Source organism: Panulirus ornatus, chromosome 29 (assembly GCF_036320965.1).
Source record: "Panulirus ornatus isolate Po-2019 chromosome 29, ASM3632096v1, whole genome shotgun sequence".
NCBI classification, from domain to species: Eukaryota; Metazoa; Arthropoda; class Malacostraca; order Decapoda; family Palinuridae; genus Panulirus; species Panulirus ornatus.
Window position 1 is genome coordinate 11,086,996 of NC_092252.1, and position 23,924 is coordinate 11,110,919.

The 23,924-nt window shown below is 39.0% G+C and overlaps 1 protein-coding gene across 6 annotated transcripts in view; it reads right to left on the reverse strand.

Moving 5' to 3' along the window:
* Positions 1-23,924, reverse strand: part of rg (A kinase anchor protein rugose) — a 662,216-nt gene that overhangs the window by 457,400 nt on the left and 180,892 nt on the right. For all 6 annotated transcript variants that reach the window (XM_071679213.1, XM_071679211.1, XM_071679212.1 and 3 more), the window contains 5 exons: positions 23,115-23,223; positions 22,670-22,848; positions 20,079-20,229; positions 16,992-17,121; positions 15,077-15,213 (listed from right to left, as the gene is read on the reverse strand). In XM_071679213.1, the coding sequence (XP_071535314.1) occupies positions 15,077-15,213; positions 16,992-17,121; positions 20,079-20,229; positions 22,670-22,848; positions 23,115-23,223 (706 nt within the window). The remainder of the gene's footprint in view (positions 1-15,076; positions 15,214-16,991; positions 17,122-20,078; positions 20,230-22,669; positions 22,849-23,114; positions 23,224-23,924) is intronic.

A 23,924-nucleotide genomic window follows, 5' to 3' on the forward strand; every position in this document is an offset into this window, starting at 1 on the left:
CAGAATCTAACAGCACCTTCAACTGATAACGAGACTGAGGGACGAGAGTGAAGGTGTATACGTTACGATGGTGAGAAATACAAGTCGAGTCTTGTCATTGATAATGATATCAAAATCGTGACAGGCGGCATTGCTTCTACTGCTCCGTATAATTCTGTCATTACGAAGCAATTACTACCAGAACACATCAGACCCTACCACTCCAGCCTGCCGTTCAAAATCTCTCTCTCTCTCTCTCTCTCTCTCTCTCTCTCTCTCTCTCTCTCTCTCTCTCTCTCTCTCTCTCTCTCTCTCTCACAGACATACACAAATTACTGGCGCCGCCCCCCCATCTCCACTGCTTCGGATCCTCTGAGCATCATCATTATCAACTTGTGAGTCTCCCTGAAAGTGGCCCATCGATTCTTGCCCCATCATTCAACAACGGGCGCAAACATACAATACCACCTGTCGCTCCCACCTAGCACGGAAGGCATCGGGGACTCGACGACCCAGGATCAATCGCACGGTGGGAAGACGAAGAAGAAGAAGTAACAGGGCGGTGAGGTATCGGCTCCATTATGGTTTTCAATCTTGCCGGTGGTGGTGGCATCTCACGGTGGGCGGGAGGGAGCCATCACCACCACCCCCTTCCCCCATTTCCCCCCTTGGACCACAGGCTAGCCAGCAGGTAATTACTACCTCTACCCTCAATTACACCTTTTATTTCTCTTGCTCCGGGCTGGGCTTAGATCACCCCCACCTCTCACTTACCTCCGCTCAGCGCGGAACAATACACCATTTGTTTGTGAGGCGCAGTTATCAATATTACTTATGAAATTATATATATATATATATATATATATATATATATATATATATATATATATATATATATATACATATTATATATATATATATATATATATATATATATATATATATATATATATATATATATATATATATATACATATTCCTATGAGTCCACGGGGAAAATGAAAGACGATAAGGGAACTTATCGTGTTTCATTTTCCCCGTGGACTCATAGGAATATCTTGATCACGCGCAAAATTGTGATCCTTTCCAATATATATATATATATATATATATATATATAATATATATATATATATATATATATATATATATATATATATATATATATATATATATATAATATATATATATATATATATATATATATATATATATATATATATATATATATATATATAATGTTACCTTTCTATAAAGTTCGCTTCCATTCACAAGAGGAAGGATCAAGTGCACTGAATCTCTTCATTCATTTACACACATCCTCCACATCCTGCACGAGAGTACACACACACACACACACACACGGTCACCAGCGCGTCTTCCTGGATGGGACGGATGTAATTGCCAAAGGATCAATACGACTCGTGTTGTCTCGGCTGGCTTGGTGAGCGTGACTTGTCTGCCACAAGTTGCCTAATAATAATGCTAGCTCCACTTGATAAGCGATTTTCCGACGAAATACGAGAATATAACATTTATTTAAGGCAAATGACAGGATATGTCGCTGGCAATCTGTATAAGATCACCGCGATAGCTTAGCCAGCCAGACCAACGGGGATTTCTCAAAATACTTCTTCCTTGGTGTCACATTGTTTCACACAAGAAGTGGCGGGATACTTCTTTATCTTACAATACACGCACACACACATATGTGTGTGTGTGTGTGTGTGTGTGTGTGTGGAGAGAAAGAGAGAGAGAGAGAGAGAGAGAGGAGAGAGAGAGAGAGAGAGAGAGAGAGAGAGAGAGAGAGAGAGAGAGAGAGAGAGAGAGAGAGAGAGTGGTTGGGAATAAGACCTCCTCTGGGCCACACCACCCACCAAGGTAGGTAGGAGGGGTGTATCCTCCCAGCCATCTATGATAACCAACAGCTACACCTCCCAAGGTCGATGATACGTACAGCTGATGGCTGCCATTCCCCCCGCGGATCCCCCCTTAATATATGCAAGTTATTCAGCCGACACTTTAAATACACCTTCTTTGTTCTTCATGTTCACTCGACCGTTTAAAAAAAAAAGGGGCATTTCACCTTCTACTTAAAAAGAGTTCGTCTGGCAGCCGAACAATGAGTTCTTTGTTCTTAAGAGAAATCATAAAAATAGGAAGTATATTCCCTAAACATATGAGTAGCATCGTATATGTTCTTGTGTTCACCTGGGGCTTGAAGAACATTTAGAAGCGAGTGTCTGAAAGCACGTGACGCCGAGCTAGCCAAGTCGCACCTACATACATTCGTCGTTATGATCCCTCAAAAAGGAAAAAGTTCTTTCCTGTATAGTAAGAAGAAATATATACCTGCTCTCCAAGTTCATTCAAAATTCTTACTAATGACGTATATTTCTCGAAAAAAAAAAATAATGCTCTCATGCTCGAAGTTCACTAAGAATACCTATCCTTCACTAGGCCAAGGTCTAATTCATTCTACCTCAAAGTTCTCAAAAAAAATATCATTATTGTCCTTAAATCTAGAAACTGTTTTCCTTCCAAAGTCTTATATAAAAGTCATAGCTCCACACAGTCTAGGAGTTCAAAAAACTCTACCTTCACCAGTTTATATACATATGGCTCGAAAGCTTCGCAGGAATTGAAATCATATATATATATATACATATATATATATATATATATATATATATATATATATATATATATATATATATATATATATAAATTTCAATTCCTGCGAGGTTTTCGAGCCATCCTCATCGGTGGAGATATTCTAGTCAGTGAGGAAATGGAAGTTCCACGAGATCATAAAGTGTACGACTGAACCATTATCGTTACAGAGGAAACAATACCAAACCATTATGACACTCCCCATCCCCGAGAATCAGAAATAAACATTTGTGCGCTTCCTGCCACACAGGAAACATTGCACCTGTAACGACCCCCGACCACCAATTACACTCGCACTTCCTGACAATACAAAAATAAACTAAGTGTGCAAACTGTCAAGACGCAACCGTCCCAGTTCAATGCTCTACATCACCTTTTAATCCCCATTCGAGGTTTGTGTGTGTGTGTGTGTGTGTGTGTGTGAATCGGTCTCGTAGGGAAGCCAAATTCTTCTGCTAGAGAGATTCTTTTAACCCTCCATCCCACTACCTTAAAATACAATGACTACACCAGCTTTAAAATGCCGATGATCTGAGTTACAAGTACCAAGTTACAAGTACCAAGAACCACACAGCAACACGGATGGTGCAAACCGACGACAACACCTCTTTTAGATCCACTTTTAAAAGACAGATTTTGTGAACGACTTCTGGGTGCTTCGGTGCTTGATCTCTGGGGGGAGGGAAGTCTGTGGACCCACCGATTCGTTTCACTTCTCCCGAGACAATCGGACGTGCGTTTCAGTCGAGCCCTTGAATAATGAACCCACATTTCTTTTAAACATAACAAGGCTACCAATGTCACTTGTTAATGTAGCATACCGTCCAATTTCGCCCACATTTCCTTAACATAACAAGGGCACTAAATATCCCAACTGTTACAGTAACCACCGAATTACACCGACATATTCTTCACGTAATCGGGGAACCACGGATTCCATTTGTTATGAGACACAGCCACAAAATTACACCAAGTCTCCAGGCAAATAAATTACACATAGCACCGTCGTGGCATAACCTTCCATTCTCACCAGGACCATGAGAGGTTCCTTCCTCAAAGGAAACCATCAGATCCAGACGGAGATATCAACGCTGCCTCTGGAACCGATCCGACCCACTGAGGCCCCCGGTGTGAGTACTCGCATGTTATCAATAATCCCTTTTGCTTTCGGGAACACACGAGCGTGACAGTTACGACCCCGTCGTTACCAGCGGAGGATAGTACTAAAATGGCGCATCTGCATATCAAGGAGGAGGATTTTAATCTATGCAAGACAATAATGAGTTCTCAAGTGTATACAGGGGACTGCAAAATGGTATAAAGCTGATTATACAGAAACCTCGACCATCATTTTCGAGGATAAGTTATATACATTCATGTGAATAATACACATAGAGCATATTTCTTTTCTGTTCATAAGCATCTATGTTTCAGGAAGGGGTGGAAGCCTAAAATAATAAGACACTGTCACAAAAAAGAAATAGGAAATTACCCTTTCACAATCAAGTAAGGTAAGCTTTGAGTATCACAAGCAAAGCTGTGCGGTGCCAAACCCCTTAAGATATCTTAACTCTGGACATCTTAACGAAAGAAGACGGTACATTGTCCTTCAGATGCCTTACCTCAGGACATCTTAACAAAAGATAGATGAAGTCATCCTCTTCAGGTATCTCAACAAATCACACACAAAAGCTCAACGATCCTCAAGCTTAGAACATCGTAACAAAAGCTATCATTCATAAAAATAGAAACAAACTAACTATTAAGTCAAAATGTTTACGTCATCCGTTCCTTGCAGAATACTAAAGTTTTGGGTGGCTTCACAACGGACGGTGTACGCGCACCATCGCTTTTCTTAGTCGAAACGGTAAAGACTTTCGTTGCTTTCATTGTCCTTCTTGCCCATACCTGTCCAGGTTTACACGCCGTATCGAAAAAAAAAAAAACCCTCGTGTAATATCATCCGTGTACATTGCACGTTTCCCATATCTTGGCGCGCCAAACCACTTAACGTAGGGAACTCTGCTTTCAAGTGGAGGGAGGGGGTGTGTTCCAGGAAGTGGCAGAACATCCATGATGAAGCAGGGCGGTAGTAAACCGTCTCATTATATCATATTTCAGTCCTTCCATGTTTATACCGTGACGAACACTTTTCCACATGAGACGGTGTACACCAACTGGTCGATCTCACCCACCTTCCTGGTAGGTCTCAGCGCAGTCTTAGCATATCACACCCAACAATGAGACTCATCATATGCGTTTCCCTCGACCAGAGGATTGTCGGTTCTGCATCAGACAACTTTTTCCGGGGCACTGGAGGGAAGATAACGCACTCTCCAGACTATATCACAAGTCGAAGGCTTGGCGACCTATAGGAGCAGACATTCCACTTCAAATGACCGTCTCCAACTCTTGCTCGAACCAGAAGGAACGACACGGGGCAAAGTAGTCCAACCAGGATATACGGATCCTCTATCTCGGCTGCGAATACGGGATGGATGTCGACCGTGTCCGTCATCCGTATATTCCCCGCGACGCTTAACGACGTACAGCCTCATCAGACTCCGGCAGGTAGGTACTTGTCCCGTACTACCTCAGGACGCTTGAAGGTCCGGGAGGAGGTCGTGCCCGCCAGTTACCAGGCACTCGCTCATCGGTAACCTTCCCATTTAACATGATGGCCACTGGCCAAAGGCTTCTTAGCAGGTGACAGGGGGGTGGGGGGGACGCCTGGGTATAGCCGAGCGTTGCCCTGTCTGATGGTTCCCCGACCAAGCGAACTCCTTAAGCCCCACCTTGGCTATTTGTAAGCAGACAGTGGAATGGAAGGTGTTCATGACGACTTCCCGGAAGCGTTCTGGGCTGCACTTCGTCCAGTAACTCCTCAAATGCCCCGGAAAATATCACACTCAACTGGCGCAGAATCAATCTGTGTCAGGCAAGAATGAGGGCGCCCAACAGATCACACTGGATACATAAGCCAAATAACGTGATATAAAATCATGTAATTCATTATGGTGATAAAAGACACTGAGGACGCCCTGTGCTTCAAGCTGTCGTAAGAAAAATACCTTATGTGAAACGACTTCTCTTCATTCGCTTCCATCGGTTAGTTTTATAAGATTCAGTTTACATGACTTTTATCATGCCTTTTACGGCATAATAGTCTTTCAACACGAGACACGTTTCTAATCTTTTTTGTAATCGCACTATTTCTATTAACACATCAGTCTACAAGTCGTACTTTAACCCATTTTAATATCTAGTAACAAAAGTTTTCCAAGGAACTCATCCTGTCGCGTTCACTGTTGAAAACAAACTTTTTCCCCGTCATACCAGCAGGTTCTGCTACGCAACGAAAACAATCTTCGTACAGCCAGAAGATTAAAGTTTCTTCGTCTGGACATTCCACAGGCCTTTGGCTTTGCCGGCTGGAGCACTTCTGCTCCAATTCCACCTGTTGATTTCGAATAGGACGGAAGCCAGAGCCCAGCTGCTGATATGGAAAAAGACACAGCAGGCAAATCGGAGGGGACGACTGGATACCAAAAATGCATCAACTATCAAAGTTCAGGTACTCGGTAATGTACAATTAGCCCCCCATTAACACGCCTCAAACCTATAAGACACTGCGGGTGTATGCATCTACATATACATACTTAGAAACAGACACACACACACACACATTATATATATATATATATATATATATATATATATATATATATATATATATATATATATATATATATATCTATATATATATATATATATATATATATATATATATATATATATATATATATATATATCTATATATATATATATATATATATATATATATATATATATATATATATATATACTCACACAGTATATGAATGTCATGTTAACTGTTGCAGGCAAGACAGGAACGATAGCAGCCTAACTAACATAGCCGAGTTATGGCACCAGACAAAATCGTAAGCTTGGTCGAGGTGAGGGACGAGCCAGTCACCGTGGGGAGGCAGCAGGAGCGCCTCCTCCTACTGAGCTGGCGACGGTGGAGGCTTTGTGTGGCCTAACGACGTCATTATATACCTCCCTCTTCAGTGAGCTTACCACAGTGTAAACCTATCAGGCCTTTCCCAACACTTGGGACAGTGTGTTCAACACGGTGAACACTGTTACCGTGACAGTTCAGATGTTATCTAAATAAAAAAAGAAGTATTATGATGCCCCATCAAAAGCTCACGATGATTCGTGTTCACTTCTCTGTAAAATAACATGAAATTGGTGATCACTGCCGAACGTGCGATGACCAAAAGGACGTATGATATACCCAATGAACGCACTATCGTGACCAAAAGGACGTATGATATACCCAATGAACGTACTATCGTGACTAAAAGGACGTATGATATACCCAATGAACGTACTATCGTGACTAAAAGGACGTATGATATACCCAATGAACGCACTATCGTGACCAAAAGGACGTATGATATACCCAATGAACGTACTATCGTGACTAAAAGGACGTATGATATACCCAATGAACGCACTATCATGCCCAGAAAGAACGTATGATATACCCAATGAACGTACTATCGTGCCCAGAAAGGACGTATGATATACCCAATGAACGCACTATCGTGACCAAAAGGACGTATGATATATCGCCAGTGGACTTATGATGACCAAAAGGACGTATGATAACCACTGGACATATGATAACCATTGGACGTATGACAGCCACTAGATATATCATACCCATGGACGGACGTGTGATAACTACCCGACGTATGATAACTACTAGATGTATGATAGCCACTGAAGGTGCGCGACGCTGATGCCAAAAACCGAATAACGAAGCACTCTTCTTCTGTTACCTACTGGTCTCGGGGTCACCCAACCAACGGTTCTGGAGGTATGGAACAGGACCTCTTAACACACACCGGTGGAGGAGGAATAATACCATGGAAGTGACAGCAGAAAATACTTTCCTCACCTGGATCTATGGTGAACCTTGTGCCCAAGACCTTCACAAGACGCGAATGTCCACCCGAAACTATCACTGTCTCCTAACACCCTCTACTGCCGCCTGCCTCTCGCAGGTAACTATACGCCGACACTCAATATTCCCAAGGCAAAACAAATTGTTACCGAATATCGTAACTCTCAGGAGCTCTGAATCGTAACTCTCAGGAGCTCTGATCGTTTCCTGAAGGACCGATTTGGAGGTAATGATCGCTAACCATCGTCAAACTCGAGGAAACATTCATAGTTTAATGACATCAAACTGTGAGGGACATTGCCTGGTCACTGACGCCTCAACCACGAAGAACAATGATCTTCACACACACAGAACAATGAGAAAAGGGTCATTAACGGTCGGTCTATATGACCAGCCAAACCATGTTTGTTCACTTAACCCCCATCCACGCGGTTTTCCTTTTAAACATCCCATTTTTACACGGCAATAAAAATCTATAAACCTAGCCTAAGGGAGTATCACCCTTGACTGAAATAATGAAATAATGGGCCTCTTAACAACACGTTACCTCAGAGAGAGCAACAAATCTCCATGAAGGAATACAGTGAAGCTCCCTCAACACATCTAACTATAACTCATTCACGTGATAATATATGCTGCGTACACTTCTATCTGGAGCATCTAGAAATGTGATCAGAGAGAGTGTTACTTGTAAATAACACTTCTTACATCAACTGTACAATAATACCCTGCGTCCTGCACTCTACACTCCCCATGTAGGTTCTTAAGCATTCACAGCTAAGTTAAAATTACGGTAAAACACCAAGTCATATGACGCTCTCGGGCATGACCGTGTGACCTTAGGGTATAATGGCTTGGCCTTTGACCTGACCCTTAGGGGTTGTGCCGCTGTGCTGAGGGAAACCAAACCGTTGTGCTCACAGATCGTAAGGCTGTGCTCAAGCAGTGACCATAATAATATATGCCTTCACAACCACCGGACTGCGTGGACTATGCCACATCGCATGCGTATCAAAGCACACCATCATCCGCATTGATTCCCGATGAAAAGTCCTCCGTCATCGGTCCGATGTCTTCTCGGTTCTGTCTTAAGAGGAACTGAAGGTTAAACTACGTGTTCGGAATTTAACAGGCAACGATGGAGTACCGTAAATAAGCGGCGAACAGCGCAGCTTCCTCGTTACTAGTTCCCAGGGGAGGAGAGCGGTGGTGCGCGTGACCCACAAGCAAGCCCTTAAACATCCGACAAAAGCCAGGTAATCGGGTGGGTGCAGGGTTCAGTGCTTGCACCCTCACGCCCCGACCCTCCAGCCCATCATCCGGGTAATTATCAATCACCGGGCCAATTAGCAGGTCGCGAGGGTCACCCACCCTCATCCATCATCCGCAAACGGCAAGTGTGTTGTGGGTCCACTGCCCCAAAACTCTACATTGCTCTTAGTCTAGTTACCGGCATTCATCTTCCTGGCTACATCCGCAGCCACTGAGAGCAGTTCACTTACTTCACTGTGACCTTACATACTGACCGACACATCTGGTTCTCCAAGCGCTTTCCTCAAGCATACCTGGCTTTCCGTCTCCGCTCTTACATACCCATCATACCTGGCTAACGTCATTATATCTACACTCTGATATATATATATATATATATATATATATATATATATATATATATATATATATATATATATATATATATGTAAAACTCAGTGTTGTAAGTGAAAAAATGCAAGTGCCATCGTAGACATTACTGCATCAGACTCTTAATCAAATTATTTTTTTTCGCAAATCACGCACATGTAAAGCCCTCAATCGAAGAACTCTGAAGTCATTTCTGATCATAATTTGTATGAATATCAACTAACGAACTCATTCAACCCAATCACAAGAAGACATCTGCGCTCCCCGTACCCATCCACAATTTGCGAAAAAAAAACTATTAAACTCAAAAATTTGTAAACACTTTTACGCCATCACAATTGGCTCTACTTTAAACATATATATATTTATATTTAAACCACCCTTCACCCAGCATCCCGATTTATACAGCATCTGGCAATAGGAAAAAAAAAAAAAGACCGAACAAAAAATATTTAGGTCTTACTCTAACAATGATCGTGGCGTGTCACATTATGATGTCGTCTTGAAGAAAATATAGATGAATCCTAACATGAACCCCTAGTTCGTATGTAATTCATTAACGTAAAAATCCTACTAGAGACGACGAAAAACGAGGGAATTACACCGAAAGCCCTGACCCAAAACGGGTGTACTGATATGGTTGGGTCTCGTCTCATAACACAGGAACACTGCCATTACTATCTACATCATCCCTTTGCTACAAACTATAACCTCATATTTATTATATATCAATATATCATCAGCGGTGGGAAATCAAAATATGATTATGAATACGAGATAATTACATATCAATATCCCAATGAATGTCCAAGAAATTCAACCATCATCTCAAAAAACTATTCCATGACGCTTACATACACTGACTGAAAAGGCGTTCAAATACAACATACTGTTAACTCGTAGTCTCACAATGCCACAAACAATTCTTAAAGGAATCTCGACCACTAACTAGTATACAATGGTCAGCACCAATAATCAAACATGACTGCAATAAACCCTCTTCTTCATCACGAAATTACATACAAGATATGGCTCAAGACAAGTTTAACCAACACTAAAGATAACGGAAGGGGAAAAAATGGTTGCCGTTTATGGTTTATGTGCATATGTAGGTTTAGAGAGGTTATAATGTTATCACCACCCTGTGTAACGGACCTATTATTAGCGGGCCATCCATCATACGGAAAACGGGGTGTGTGTGATTTATGTTACAAGGGGGACTCGTGTATCGCGTGTCCCAGCACCTAACACGCAACTTACATTTGCATTTCTTTTATAAAGCTTATTTTTTTTCAGGCTAAAATTCTCCTTCTACGTGATAATAAATGTTTGAACTTTAATCTGTGTTCATGAAATGCACCTTAACTGTATAAATGATGCAGACATAACTCTCGGCGAGGGTAAAATATATATAGATTGAAATGATGACAACAGTTAAATCATCATCATTTCAATCTATGTTCCTTAGGGCATTACGTATTTGCAGTCCAGAGTATATTGATGATGAGTTTGAGAAGATATATTCTACTGGAACTAAGTTAAAGTACCCTAGATCTTTCATTGATAAATCCCTTAAGTTAGCAAAGAATTCATACTATAGGGTTGAGCCCAAACCTCCCATTGACACCAAGAATCTTTTAGTTCTCTCTGCTAATAATAATTTCACTTTCCTTCCCATGTTGCTTAAATCCTTTATTGTAAATGTTGCCTTCAGCAACAATAATACAATAAAGAATATCTTAATCAGGAACTCACCGGAAAATTCTCCTGGGTGCATCTACAAAGTGCCATGTAGAAATTGTGGTAAGTTTTATGTTGGGCAGACTGGTAAGGATCTTTCTGTTAGACTTAAGCAACATAAATATAGCATAAGAGCAGGACAAGAATCAAATGCCTTGTTTAATCACGTTAAAAACTATGATAATTGCACTGACTGGAATAATGTCATCTCAGTTATTAACTCTAACTTCAGCACCCCAATATATATATATATATATATATATATATATATACATATATATATATATATATATATATATATATATATATATATATATATATATATATATATATATTCCAAGCGTACAGTAAAAAGACAGAAATAAGTATTTCCTCATAAAACTTGTAACGTTACAAATTTGAAGAATATTGCAAAAAAGTATTTCCAATATTCATAATTTCGTATAGGGAAGAAATTTATCAACGCTGTCTTACAAATAAGAAACATCTCCACTATGTTCACTCTGAAAAACCCTAAACTCTCTTAGTCATCGAAATAGGCATTATTTACATAATGTCGTGAGGCACTGTTACCATTCAAACATACAATATAATAAAATGCAACTACAGCGTCCAAGCTGTGTATCCCGTCTCTTTATAATCAGTCCTAAGGAAAATGCGTACCGCCGAATTTCTTGGGGAGTCCTTTAAGAAATTGGTGAAACCCTCCGTTACCGCGGGAAAACGAAAAATGTACTCTACCCTTTCATAGGTGTTCTATGGTAAAAATGTTTGTAGGGAGTGTTGTCTCAGTAACAACAAAAAATAAGCTAAAGGACTTTTTAACTTTTACGCTAGTACACCTTGGCTTTCAACTAATTCAAATTTGTCCTAAATAAAGGCTAACCATTACTGAGGCGGAGACAGTAGGCCAAGATACTTGTAACATGACTTTGTGCAAACAGGCGTCTCACACACGAATTGGACGATGGTGGTAGTTAAACATTAAGTCTCACACACAAGTCGACGTTATATCAATTTTCCCCTAAGTTCGACTCAAATGTTTTAAAATAAATGAAGAGCTTAACGAGACGATACAGTTTAATAGATACCGAGCAACATCTTGGCAAATTGCGTTTTATAAAAAAAAAAAAAAAATTGTAATATACATATATATATATATATATATATATATATATATATATATATATATATATATATATATACAGATGTGAGGAATACCCTCGAAAATTCCATGTCTTATGCTTACACTATTGAGAGTATAAAGTCCGCTTTATTCACTTAAGAAATATCCACAAGTCTTTCACATCTGGAGCGACATCTAACGAACTGGCGACATCGATGGTCCATGCAACATGAGAAATACGACCAACTACTTAAGACACTACTTAGGACTGTAGTTCAACGATGACATTTGACTCATGACGCTACAGCCCCGATAAACGTGGACAAAGGCACCATCAAAGCGCACTGCAAGTATCTGAACGTCAGTCTTAAACCCTGAGGTTACAACAAGTATGTCTGTCCGTGGACTCGAGCTAAGTAAGCTTCAGCAAGGTGCAGCCGTCGTCGTCTTGAACATTCCTGCCGCCACAGCCCGCTACCGTCCCAGGCGGTGGTGGCGGTGGGTATAACTGTAAGGCCGGTGGGCAGGCTGAGTGTGGGTGGTGGGGCGAGGGTGGGCGTGGCTGTATGGTCAGTGGGTATGGACTACCCGCCCGCCGCTCCGCCTACCACGATGGAATGCACTGTTGCCTCTCTCTCTCTCTCTCTCTCTCTCTCTCTCTCGCGCGCGCGCGCGCGCGCGCACTCATCAGTGTTACCACATACCGAGTTGTAAAAAAAAAACCTAATTCTTTATGATTTTCATTACCATTGTTTACCTTGAAGCATTCTTTACAATGTGACTCATTCATAAACAATATATCGATAACAGTAACTATAAGAATGACGAAATAATAAAATAAATAATATAGACGATTCTTATTGTTTTGGCTACACTGTCTAGCTCGATTAGCATAAAGCGGGAAGTTAGAACAACAGGGTAGACCCAACCCGACCTCTTGTAACCAAAATATCATATCCAATGTATTTCATATATCTTACAAACCAAAATTTATGAAGTCTGATAATATCAGTTCTATAAGATACCTGAAGAAGATTCTAAAAATATTATGTCTTCCAACAACGATGCTGCTAAAATGCAACTCAGTACGCCGTTCCATCCTGAGACAACAACTCCCAACACAAATTTAGATTTACAGTTCACGTGGATTAATTTTCGACATGAAAGTAACAAGTTTTATGTTAACGTGAGTCTAATGTAACTCAACTACGTCAGGCACCTGAGCTCGGGACATATACACGACCCTTTTATTACAGCACTGTGCCATACCCCCCCCCCCCCCCCCACCGCCCCGGCTTACCAACATGTTTATCATCATTCCCCACCACTCTTGTAACCAGCTCCACCACCATGGGTTATATCTTACCACCACCAAGGTTGTACCCTACCCCCAACACTGCATACTGTAGTTTTCTCCATCACTGTATCCGTTTCATCACAATTTCTTGTATTCTACCCGGACAAAATGTGCTGATTACGGTTCCAACACCAAATACAATATACTGAACATGTGTTACGTCATGTTCTGAGACCATGATATGTTCTATGCTCACTTGCTATCGTGGTGTAGTGGTTAGCATTACTGACCATGAGTTAACACGGGCCAACCCCATGGTTTAGAATCCTGGGTATGGTAGTCAGCCTACATCCAACCCAAGTGTTCATCCTCCCCTCTGGGCTGGTGGATAAATGGGTACATGGATTAGGCTAGTGTGTGTGTGTGTGTGTGTGTGTGTGTGTGTGTGTGTGTGTGTGTAGGGGGGGGGGGGGTGACATATTCTCTCCTTCAAAGAATTTTACATCCCATCCCATTATTACCTATCACATGAATCCTGGTAAAACATGATGCTTACACTTCACCAATCTTTATTTCTGGTCCCACCACTACATGCTGTGCCAGGCACTATCAACCAGACTTTTGTCCTCCCTCTTCTACAAAGCACCATCGATCATGTTTGATGTTCCAACAACCAGAAACAACTTTGCACCAACATGTTGTAACCTTGCCTTACATCCTGTCTTACTAATTGTATCCTACCTTACCTTTATCTTCCTACACCAGGAAATGCAGGACAGGTGAGCACAAGGCAATTTAGGAGTAAGTTCAGTGTCTTCATTATGTAAGTTGCATTATGGATATGACTCTTCTTACATTTGTAATGTTGTAGCAATGGGTAGTGTTTAGAGTGCAGACAAGATGTTACTCATATATGTCTTGCATTCTTTCCCCATGTCTAAACCACCAGCTGGTAGTCCCTTACATATAAACAAAAATTCATTTGCTTTTACCATAGAGAATATATCTATACTGTATATTACAGAAGTAAATATTAAAAAAGTAGGGCTGTGTACTTAAAGAAAGGAGGTAGGAGGGATTTGGGTGCTGGTTCTGTATCTTGGATAAAGGTTAAGTGAATGGTATATCCTCAGAACATGTTGAGTACTTGTATGTGCTTGTTGCTGATGCTACTAGTGTTGAATGGTATACTGTTTAGGGTGCACAAGGGGTTCTGTATGGGAAAATGGTTAGGGGATGAAGTGAGGGGTTGCATTTTGTAGTTGGTTTTTGAGTGTTTAAAATGGGAGCATGACAGTTTGGGAGGTTGAACTTGGTGTCTGTATATGAAAAACTTTTATGATGAAGGCTCCAGTCATGGACAAAAGTCCACACTGAGGCAAGGCCTTAATTGAAATATAGAATTATGAAACAGAAAGAGAAAAGCCAAGAGAAAGTATTTACTAATTTTGGAGAAAAAGAAAAACCATTCTTTTGAAATGTGCCAGGTCTTTGTCTGTTGCTGGCACTACCTCACAAATACAAAAAACAGCAACCATGTAACAAAATATATATATATATCTAATTTTTCATACTTGTTCAATGAAGACAATACATCAAAACTATGTGACAGCTGAGCACATACCTCAGGGTCTGCTTTCCTAAACTCTGGGTCCTCTTCATCTACTTCAAAGTAGAGCTCTGCTGTTGTTATGGAAACTGTGCCTGGTACTACTAAGCCTGGAGCAACAAGACGTGCTCTTGTGCTCATGTTAACCATTCCTTAAATAAAGAGAAGGTAAACTCATCATAAAACTATGAAAAAGGTTAAGATGATAAAATCAAAACAAGCATTTTTTTTATGGTAAAGTACACTTATACCTTGATTTACAAAATGTCTCTGTTCTGAAAAAAAAAAATCATAAATTGATAATTCAGAAACTGAAGCTGATTTTCCCAATGATTACCATTAACCTGCAGCAGTGGAGTGAAATGATTCACACCATATGCAGATAAAAAAAGAAAAAAAAATTCTAAGTTCAGTTTTCCTTCATAGAATATTTCTACACCATAATTTACTGACAAAAATACCCAAAAACATATTATAGATTCCTCCTATACTGGTGTGGGGTATGTTAAAGTGATAGCGAGGACCCTGGCTGTTGGTGAGGGTACTCTTTATACATGAAGATATATAATTATTATATGTATTCTTTCCGGCAGGATTTCATTCTACACACCACTGATCACATTACACCCTTTTTGGTTTCTATCCATCTATTAATATGTATCATCTACGTGTCTTTTTATTTATAAGCATTCTTATATATTACATGAATTTACACAACATTTTTTACATGAAAAACTGACTGCGGTGCATGCATGAATCTGACTTCCTGCCCTTATGCACTCTCTCAGAAGATGTATGAGTGATTGAAGGAAGATATTTCTTCCAGATTGACATTTGGTTCCTACTTATATCTACGGGCAAACAATATAAAACAGTGTGGCTTGCAGAAAGTACATTGCAGCCTGTCAAGTGGTCTAAATGGAAGGCATATTACTTTTTAAAGTTAAATAATGGGAGGTATGATCCCACGGAGAAAAGTTATCCTATGCGATACTTAAGATATTTTAAGAACTTTTTCATGTAAAGCAATATCTAATGTTGATACAGAAGTATAAGTTTATTCATTCAAATCAAACTGTATACTTGTTAAAGTGGGAGAAATCTTCAAACAGCATCCTTGTTGTAACAGCCTAGCCTAGCCTAGCCTAGCCTAGCCTAGCCTAGCCTAGCCTAGCCTAGCCTAGCCTAGCCTAGCCTAGCCTAGCCTAGCCTAGCCTAGCCTAGCCTAGCCTAGCCTAGCCTAGCCTAGCCTAGCCTAACCTGGTCTGTTTTCCTCTTCTCTAGTAACTCAATTTTGATCTATTTCCATCAAATCCTCATTCAATAGTTCCTCTCTGCATAATTTCAAAAAGTTGCTGATATCACTATCTTCTGATTCAGTCAAACCACCAGGATGGACAAGGTCCACTATCTCTTTCAAAATGTGCTCTAGCCTTTGAGGTCACTCATAAACTGGCCAAATTTTCCATCACCCACTATTCATGCATGTGTCCTTTGCTTCTTTTTGGAACTTATCGATACTGTCAACAGAATTTCTCATTATGAAGCAATTCCAAAACTCAAAAAACTGAGGAAGAGATTTCATAACAGTAAAGCTTTCATATGTAAATGAAAGCATTGTTCTTGTTCATAATTACAAATTTCAAAACAGCCAAAAATTCATATACAGGGCATTTTGTAAGTCAGAGTATATGTGTATTAAGACACCAATGCCAATAAAAATATTAGACTATTCACAATATCTTCTACTTCAAAACATCCACCAAATCAATAAAATCCTACAGAACATTAAACTAATGTTGTGAAAATATTTCGCAGACAGCCTTTTCATAACAGCAAGAGTTTAAGCAAATTCATTTGTATACAAGAGTGGCCTGTGATTTTCATATGGCCATTACTTTTTCCACTTGCACTCCAACCAAGAACTGACCTGTAACATCAGCATCAAGATCTCGATCATCAGTGGCAAGTTCAGAATCATCAAGTAGGTCTGGTGATTGTAATGGCTGTTGTAATGACCGTCTCTGTGCTGCCAGTTGGGCATGAAACTCTTCCCTGGCCTGAAGGAGAGAGAGAGAGGAGAAAAATTTCTTAAAGTAACTATAAAGTGCATTAACAAAAAAGCACTACCAAGTCTAATTAAACATATTTTGAGTTCATGCCTTTTTGTTGATCTTTACACATACACACTGAGATATGCATAAAATCACTGGGAAAATGAAACAAGATAAGTTCTCAAGTGCACTTGGGACTTATGTTTCATTTTCATGGTGGTTTTATGCATATCCTTGATCATGCACACCATTGTGATCTCTTGCAACAGACTGACATACACAAACAACATGCAACAGTCACTTTCTTTTTTACAAAAAGCCATACAGCTATCTTTTATCAACTTGTACGTCATGTGCATTCCTTACACTTGGCAACTGCTGTTGCACTTACTTCTCAAACTGCAGCTAACAACAAACGTGAATCTGGTTCCTCTGAAGGATTCTGTATCTCCTTGTCTGTGCTGTTTGGGAACATTGTACTATACAGTGAGTCCTATTTGACAAAATTTCCCATTTAACTGTAGTTCTCATGACCTAAATCATCAGGATCATATTGTTTAACTGTTGCATTTATTCGCTGATAAGATTGTAATTAGTATGAGGATATTTTCTACACACAAAGTGTACATAAAATCAAACACAAACATGCACAAGTACCAAATATGGTACTGTAATTAGATTATCAGACTACATTTGACTACAATGATTTTAAAACATTTTGAGAACTCCATTTTGCATTCTCACACACATTCTCTAATGCAAAGACCTCATCCACACATCCTCTAACACTCCTGAAACTGCAATCTGTGGTCCATATTTCTACAAAATCCATGAAAATAAAAAATCTCAACTTGTTCCCAACAATTATAGAATTTGATATTCCACCTGTAGAAGGAAATGATGATCAGCATGGATGGTTATGGTGAAGATGAATTGAAAATTTACCTGATACAGTCTTGTGTTTTCTACCCACACAGCTTGTGCAAAGTCCAAGTTGCTGAGTTCGGTAATTGGTCAACCAAGCTGTAAACTCACAAGCCTGGTTGGGCTGGTATATTTTGTAAATCCCTATCCAGGGCCTTCTTAAATTTCCCTATTATTCATCCCATAATCTTTTTGATGGCTGTGATCAATGTGTTGAATAGCTGATACCAATATGCCCATTCTACATATGCCTTGCAGGGATTCTTACAGTCCAGTCTTGGACTTTTTGAACCATGGGATGCACTGAAGCAAGTATGGTATGGCTTGGAATACACTGAGCATATTCTAATTCCAACATTATATCATATGATCATCAACCATTTTCATAATCTCATCTGTGGCCAAAGAATATACCTAATTACTAAGTCCAGTTTCAAACTAAATAATGAATTATGTAATGTACGCATGGCTTTACTATCTGTTACTTTCAAAATGCTCAGTAACTTAACTTGTTAACATTTTGATATAAGGTGCCTGTCAATCTTCCATCAAGAATCATGTACAAGATTCTGCCTACACTTCATATGGTATGAGAATAGCTTTAAGTAACACATGTGGAACTACAGATCTTCTAGTGGGTCTTATAAAATATATAGCTATAGTTTTTTGTTCAGAGGAATTAAAACTAGAATTATCTGTCCCTTCCATGATCCTATCAAAAGTAGCTTGAAAGCACTTCACAGCAACTTCAAGGGATGATTATGCACAACAGACAGCCAAATCAACTCCAAAGAGGGCTATTTCAACATCCCTTGGAATAATGTCTACAATACTATTAATACGAATAATGAAATATGTAACATCTAACACGCTGCCCTGTGGGAAATTCTTTCTTCTCTTAAGTACTCACTACCAACTTTCACCTTTAATCACACCCTTCTAAAATGTTCCTTCACCCTTCCAATACTACAGAAATTGGAACTTATCTAACCTAATCCATATACGTTAAGGATGTTTTCAACAGCCCAATGGAAAACTTTGTTTGTCAGTTTTCAGTTTTTAAAAATCTACTGATATTTTCAAACTTACCAGTTTTCTAATATTATATGAGATGAAACTAAGACTTGTGTTTACATCAAAATCAAATATGAGAATGAGGAACTGAAGGGGTGTAAGTATGGTTTCTTAGTGGGACCATGCTATTTCTTGTGGTAAAAACCACTAGAAATGGCATGTGTTGTAATATACTATTTAAAAAGTTTTGTATGCATATTCCAATTTTATCGGTTATTCCCATCTTACAAATACTATGTGCTATAAGAATGGTGCTATAAGAGTAGAGTCATGCAAGAAAGAGGAATAAGAGGTCCACAGAGATTTCTGATGAATGATATGGATCTAAGTAAAGTGTGCAAGAAGCTTGCAAGATGAAGTGCTTGTTCCAGCAACTGAACAGCAGCATATTGTAAACAGGTTTTCCAGTGAAATACTGTGGGAAAATGCTCTTACAAACACCACACTGTCATGCCCAGTAGTGCATAGGTGAAGAAGATGGTGCATAGTAAAGATCTTCGTGTAGGTATTTCTTATCAAACCATCTAGACATACTCAAACCAAGGTTTCACATCCACATGTGTGGCAAAATGAGTTCAGAGGTATGATATCACGCATGATAAATCTACTACATCAACATACTAGAATGAGTTGAGGAGGAGGAAGAAGATGAGAGGAGGAGGGTTGGAGGAAGAAGAGAAGGATTAGAGGAGGGGTGGAGGAGAAAAAGGTGAAAGAAGATGGGATGGGGATTTGAGGAAGGATGCAGGAAGGGCAAGAGGAGGAAAGGGGAAAAGGAGGATTAGATAAGGAGGAAAAAAGAATGAAGAGAAAGACATGGAAGGAAAAAAAGAAAAAATAAATCATAGAAAGTACTTCCGCATTACAGCCTCTATGAGTAACTGGGGTAATCATACATACAGTTCATAATCTATTACTACAGAAGATTTTCACACAAAAATTTTTCAATAAAGAAATAATCTCACCTGAAGAATGGCATCTTCAGGGGCCCCATGTTCAATAGCAGCCTTCAGCGTAGCTTCAGGATGAGAGGAACCAAGAGGGTTTGGCACAAATCGTTTTCTCCGTCTAGAATCATCCTCCCAAGAGTCTAGTTTCCAAAACTGAGGTGGAATACTGCAGGATATAAAACTTAAGGTAAAACACTTGAAAATCTAAATCATAAACACTGCATTATCAATATCTAAACAAAGAAATTAAAAATACAGTAACTTACATCTATGAGCATGGCATTACATACAAATGATTTATTCAATGTCCTAAAAATATACCTAACAGAAATATACAAAATTAAATAGATGAAAAAGTTGTCAATAGATAAATCTAAAATAGAATCTTAAGATTTTGCAAAGAATTTCTTCAACACTGCAGGGTAATCAACCTGTAAATGTTGATTTTTTTTTTTCATACTATTAGCCATTTCCCGCGTTAGCGAGGTAGCGTTAAGAACAGAGGACTGGGCCTTTGAAGGAAGGAACAGCATATATTGATATGCATCAATAAAGCTGTTTTGCATATATATGATGAGTCATGATTTTCAGTGCAACTAATACAAAGATGACCCCTTTCCATTCAAATGAAAATAAGTGTCTTATATACAGTGAAAAATATGTTCATGTTCAAGAACAAAAAGGAAGAATGCAGACTATCCATGAAAAAAATAATCTTGATGAACATATGATATGATACATTAAACTCCTGTCCTTCATAATCTACAATTGATGTCACTTGACAAGACATGGAACAGTACCAGTATACTGATCATGAAAGCATCAAAATGCAATTTTCAAAAAAATTAATGGAGTGTGTTGAAAATTCTAATATTCTTAAACAGTAAAATATCTTTTCCAAACCATGTAAATTCACCCATAAATTCCTACAAACTTCAAATTCATATTCTTTTCAAAAACTATGACTGATGTTGATATAAAAAAATGGTTGCAAATTAGAACAATCCATCCGCTGCCAAATCCACTCCCAGATGTTTAAAGCACTTCACTTCCTCCAGCTTTTCTCCATTCAAACTTACCTCCCAATTTACTTGTCCCTCAACCCTTCTGAACCTAATAACCTTGCTCTTATTCACATTTACTCTCAGCTTTCTTCTTTCACACACTGCCAAACTCAGTCACCAACTTCTGCAGTTTCTCACACGAATCAGCCACCAGAGCTGTATCAACAGCAAACTACAACTGACTCATTTCCCAAGCCCTCTCATCCACAACAGACTGCACACTTGCCCCTCTCTCAAAAACTCTTGCATTCACCTCCCTAACAAACCCATCCATAAACAAATCAAACAACCATGGAGACATCACGCACCCCTGTAGCAAACTGATATTCATTGGGAACCAATCACTTTCCTCTCTTCCTACTCATACACATGTCTTACATCCTTAATAAAAACTTTTCACTGCTTCTAACAACTTACCTCCCACACCATATACTCTTAATACCTTCCACAGAGCATCTCTATCAACTCTATCATATGCCTTCCCAAGATCCATAAATGCTACATACAAATCCTTCTGTTTTTCTAGGTATTTCTCACATACATTCTTCAAAGCAAATACCTGATCCACACATCCTCTACCACTTCTGAAACCACACTGCTCTTCCCCAGTCTGATGCTCTATACATGCCTTTACCCTCTCAATCAATACCCTCCCATATCATTTCCGATGAATACTCACCAAACTTATAGCTCTGTAATTTGAGTACTCACCTTTATCCCCTTTGCCTTTGTACAATGGCACTATGCATGCATTCCACCAATCCTCAGGCACCTCACCATGAACCATACACACACTGAATATCCTCACCAATCAGTCAACAACCCAGTCACCTCCTTTTTCAATAAATTCCACAGCAATACCATCCACTTCCATTTATATTTTTCATGTGAAGGCTCCAGTCATGGACAAAAGTCCACATCAAGGCCAGATCTTAATTGAAATATGGAGAGATGCATGAAGCAGAAAAAAAGACAAAGGAAAGTATCTATGAATTTTTGAGAAAGTAAGAAACCTGTAAAAAATAACATCAGGAATGCATGTCCATATATGCAATGGTAAAATAATCATGAAGTAAGCTGTTTTGCTTTACACTCTGATTTCAGGAATGCATCCTGCGTACTAATTGTAATTATAGTGTAATGGTAAATAGTTTATAATAATAAATAGATAATCACACAACTGAACCTAAAAGAAAATCCTAAAGTCCACAGTAAAATGTCCTCACAGCACAATGAATGAAGGGTCCATAAGCTGCCAATTAAAACCAGTGGTTGTTACATCTTCAACCTATCCTACTGAAGGAAAAGGGTTAAAACTATTACAAATTTTGTTATTTTTCCTCAATTATATGATGTTCTAGAGGGAAAAATGAGAGGGCCAGCTAAATTATGAGTTACTTGTTTGGGTAATTCTAATTTACAATGGCCCACTACAAACACTTAAGTGTTCTTGTAAGCATGTGAGAAAGGAAAGCATAGTTATCAAAACTTTCAAAGAAAATGCATTGGTGTGAAAAGACATTTTTCTGTGAATATACTTACACTTTGTGTAATGCATGGATGGCAATGCCCCATGCTCCATGTTTGTTTGATAGGATATTGGTTATCTTGTCCAGGATACGTGCAGCAACTACATTGTCTCTTCTACGAGCAGCTGTAATCAAGTGGTCACACATCTTCTCCTCTTCACGACGCTCCAACACAGTTGTGGCACATAAAGACTAACAAAAGTAATTGAAAGGGCTTGTAAATTCTTTTATAAAGGTCCAAGTCCCTTATATAAAGTCAAGACATATTGCAAAATCTTAACATAGACTGCTGGTAGAGGAAGATCAACTACATATATTATCCAAATTTGACATTCAACTTTATAGTTATATAACATTATACTTATGAACCACCTATAAACATTCATAATAAATAATTCATCAGTAAATAATGAACAAAAAATAAAATAGGACACAACTTATTAATGTCTTATTCTGACCTCAAATTCAGCATGCTTAAGAACATCATCAGCTCTCATACGATTCAGAATAAATTCAGCTTCATTAGCCACCCGTACTATGTGGTCCTTCATGGCATGTGAAAGAAGCCTGAAGGACAAGAGATCAGTATACAAAGTAATGCTATGCCAGTTACTGGAGCAACTATATATATGTGAAAATTCATGAGAAAACAGCAGAAACAATATCTTAAAGCTATGGTATGTTAATGGAGCAAATTTATACAATTATGATGCAAAGGCTGAGGGAAGAGTAATTCAAGCACTACATTAGAATATCATCATAAAATTCGACCAAAAAGTTCTTTTTCATCTGTTATTAAGATTTTTAGCCTTTTCCCTCTAAGAGAGTCTTGTATCAATAAAGATTCCTGAGAAATAAAATTTTACAATTCCTACTCAACAAATTATTGAGAAACATAGGATATCTTTAGCATACAACCTGGCTATGCACTTTCTCAACAATATAGCATTTAACCATTTGAAATTCTTATATCATATGACATTATTACATGACAGCTAGAGACTGAGTGTGAACGAATCGGGCCTTTGTTGTCTTTTCCTAGCGCTACCTCGCACACATGAGGGGGGAGGGTGTTGTTATTCCATGTGTGGCAGGGTGGCGATGGGAATGAATAAAGGCGACAGTATGAATTATGTACATGGGTATATATGTATATGACTGGGTGTATATATATGTATACATTGAGATGCATAGGTATGTATATATGCTGTGTGTGGACATGTATGTATATACATGTGTATGTGGGTGGGTTGGGCCATTCTTTCATC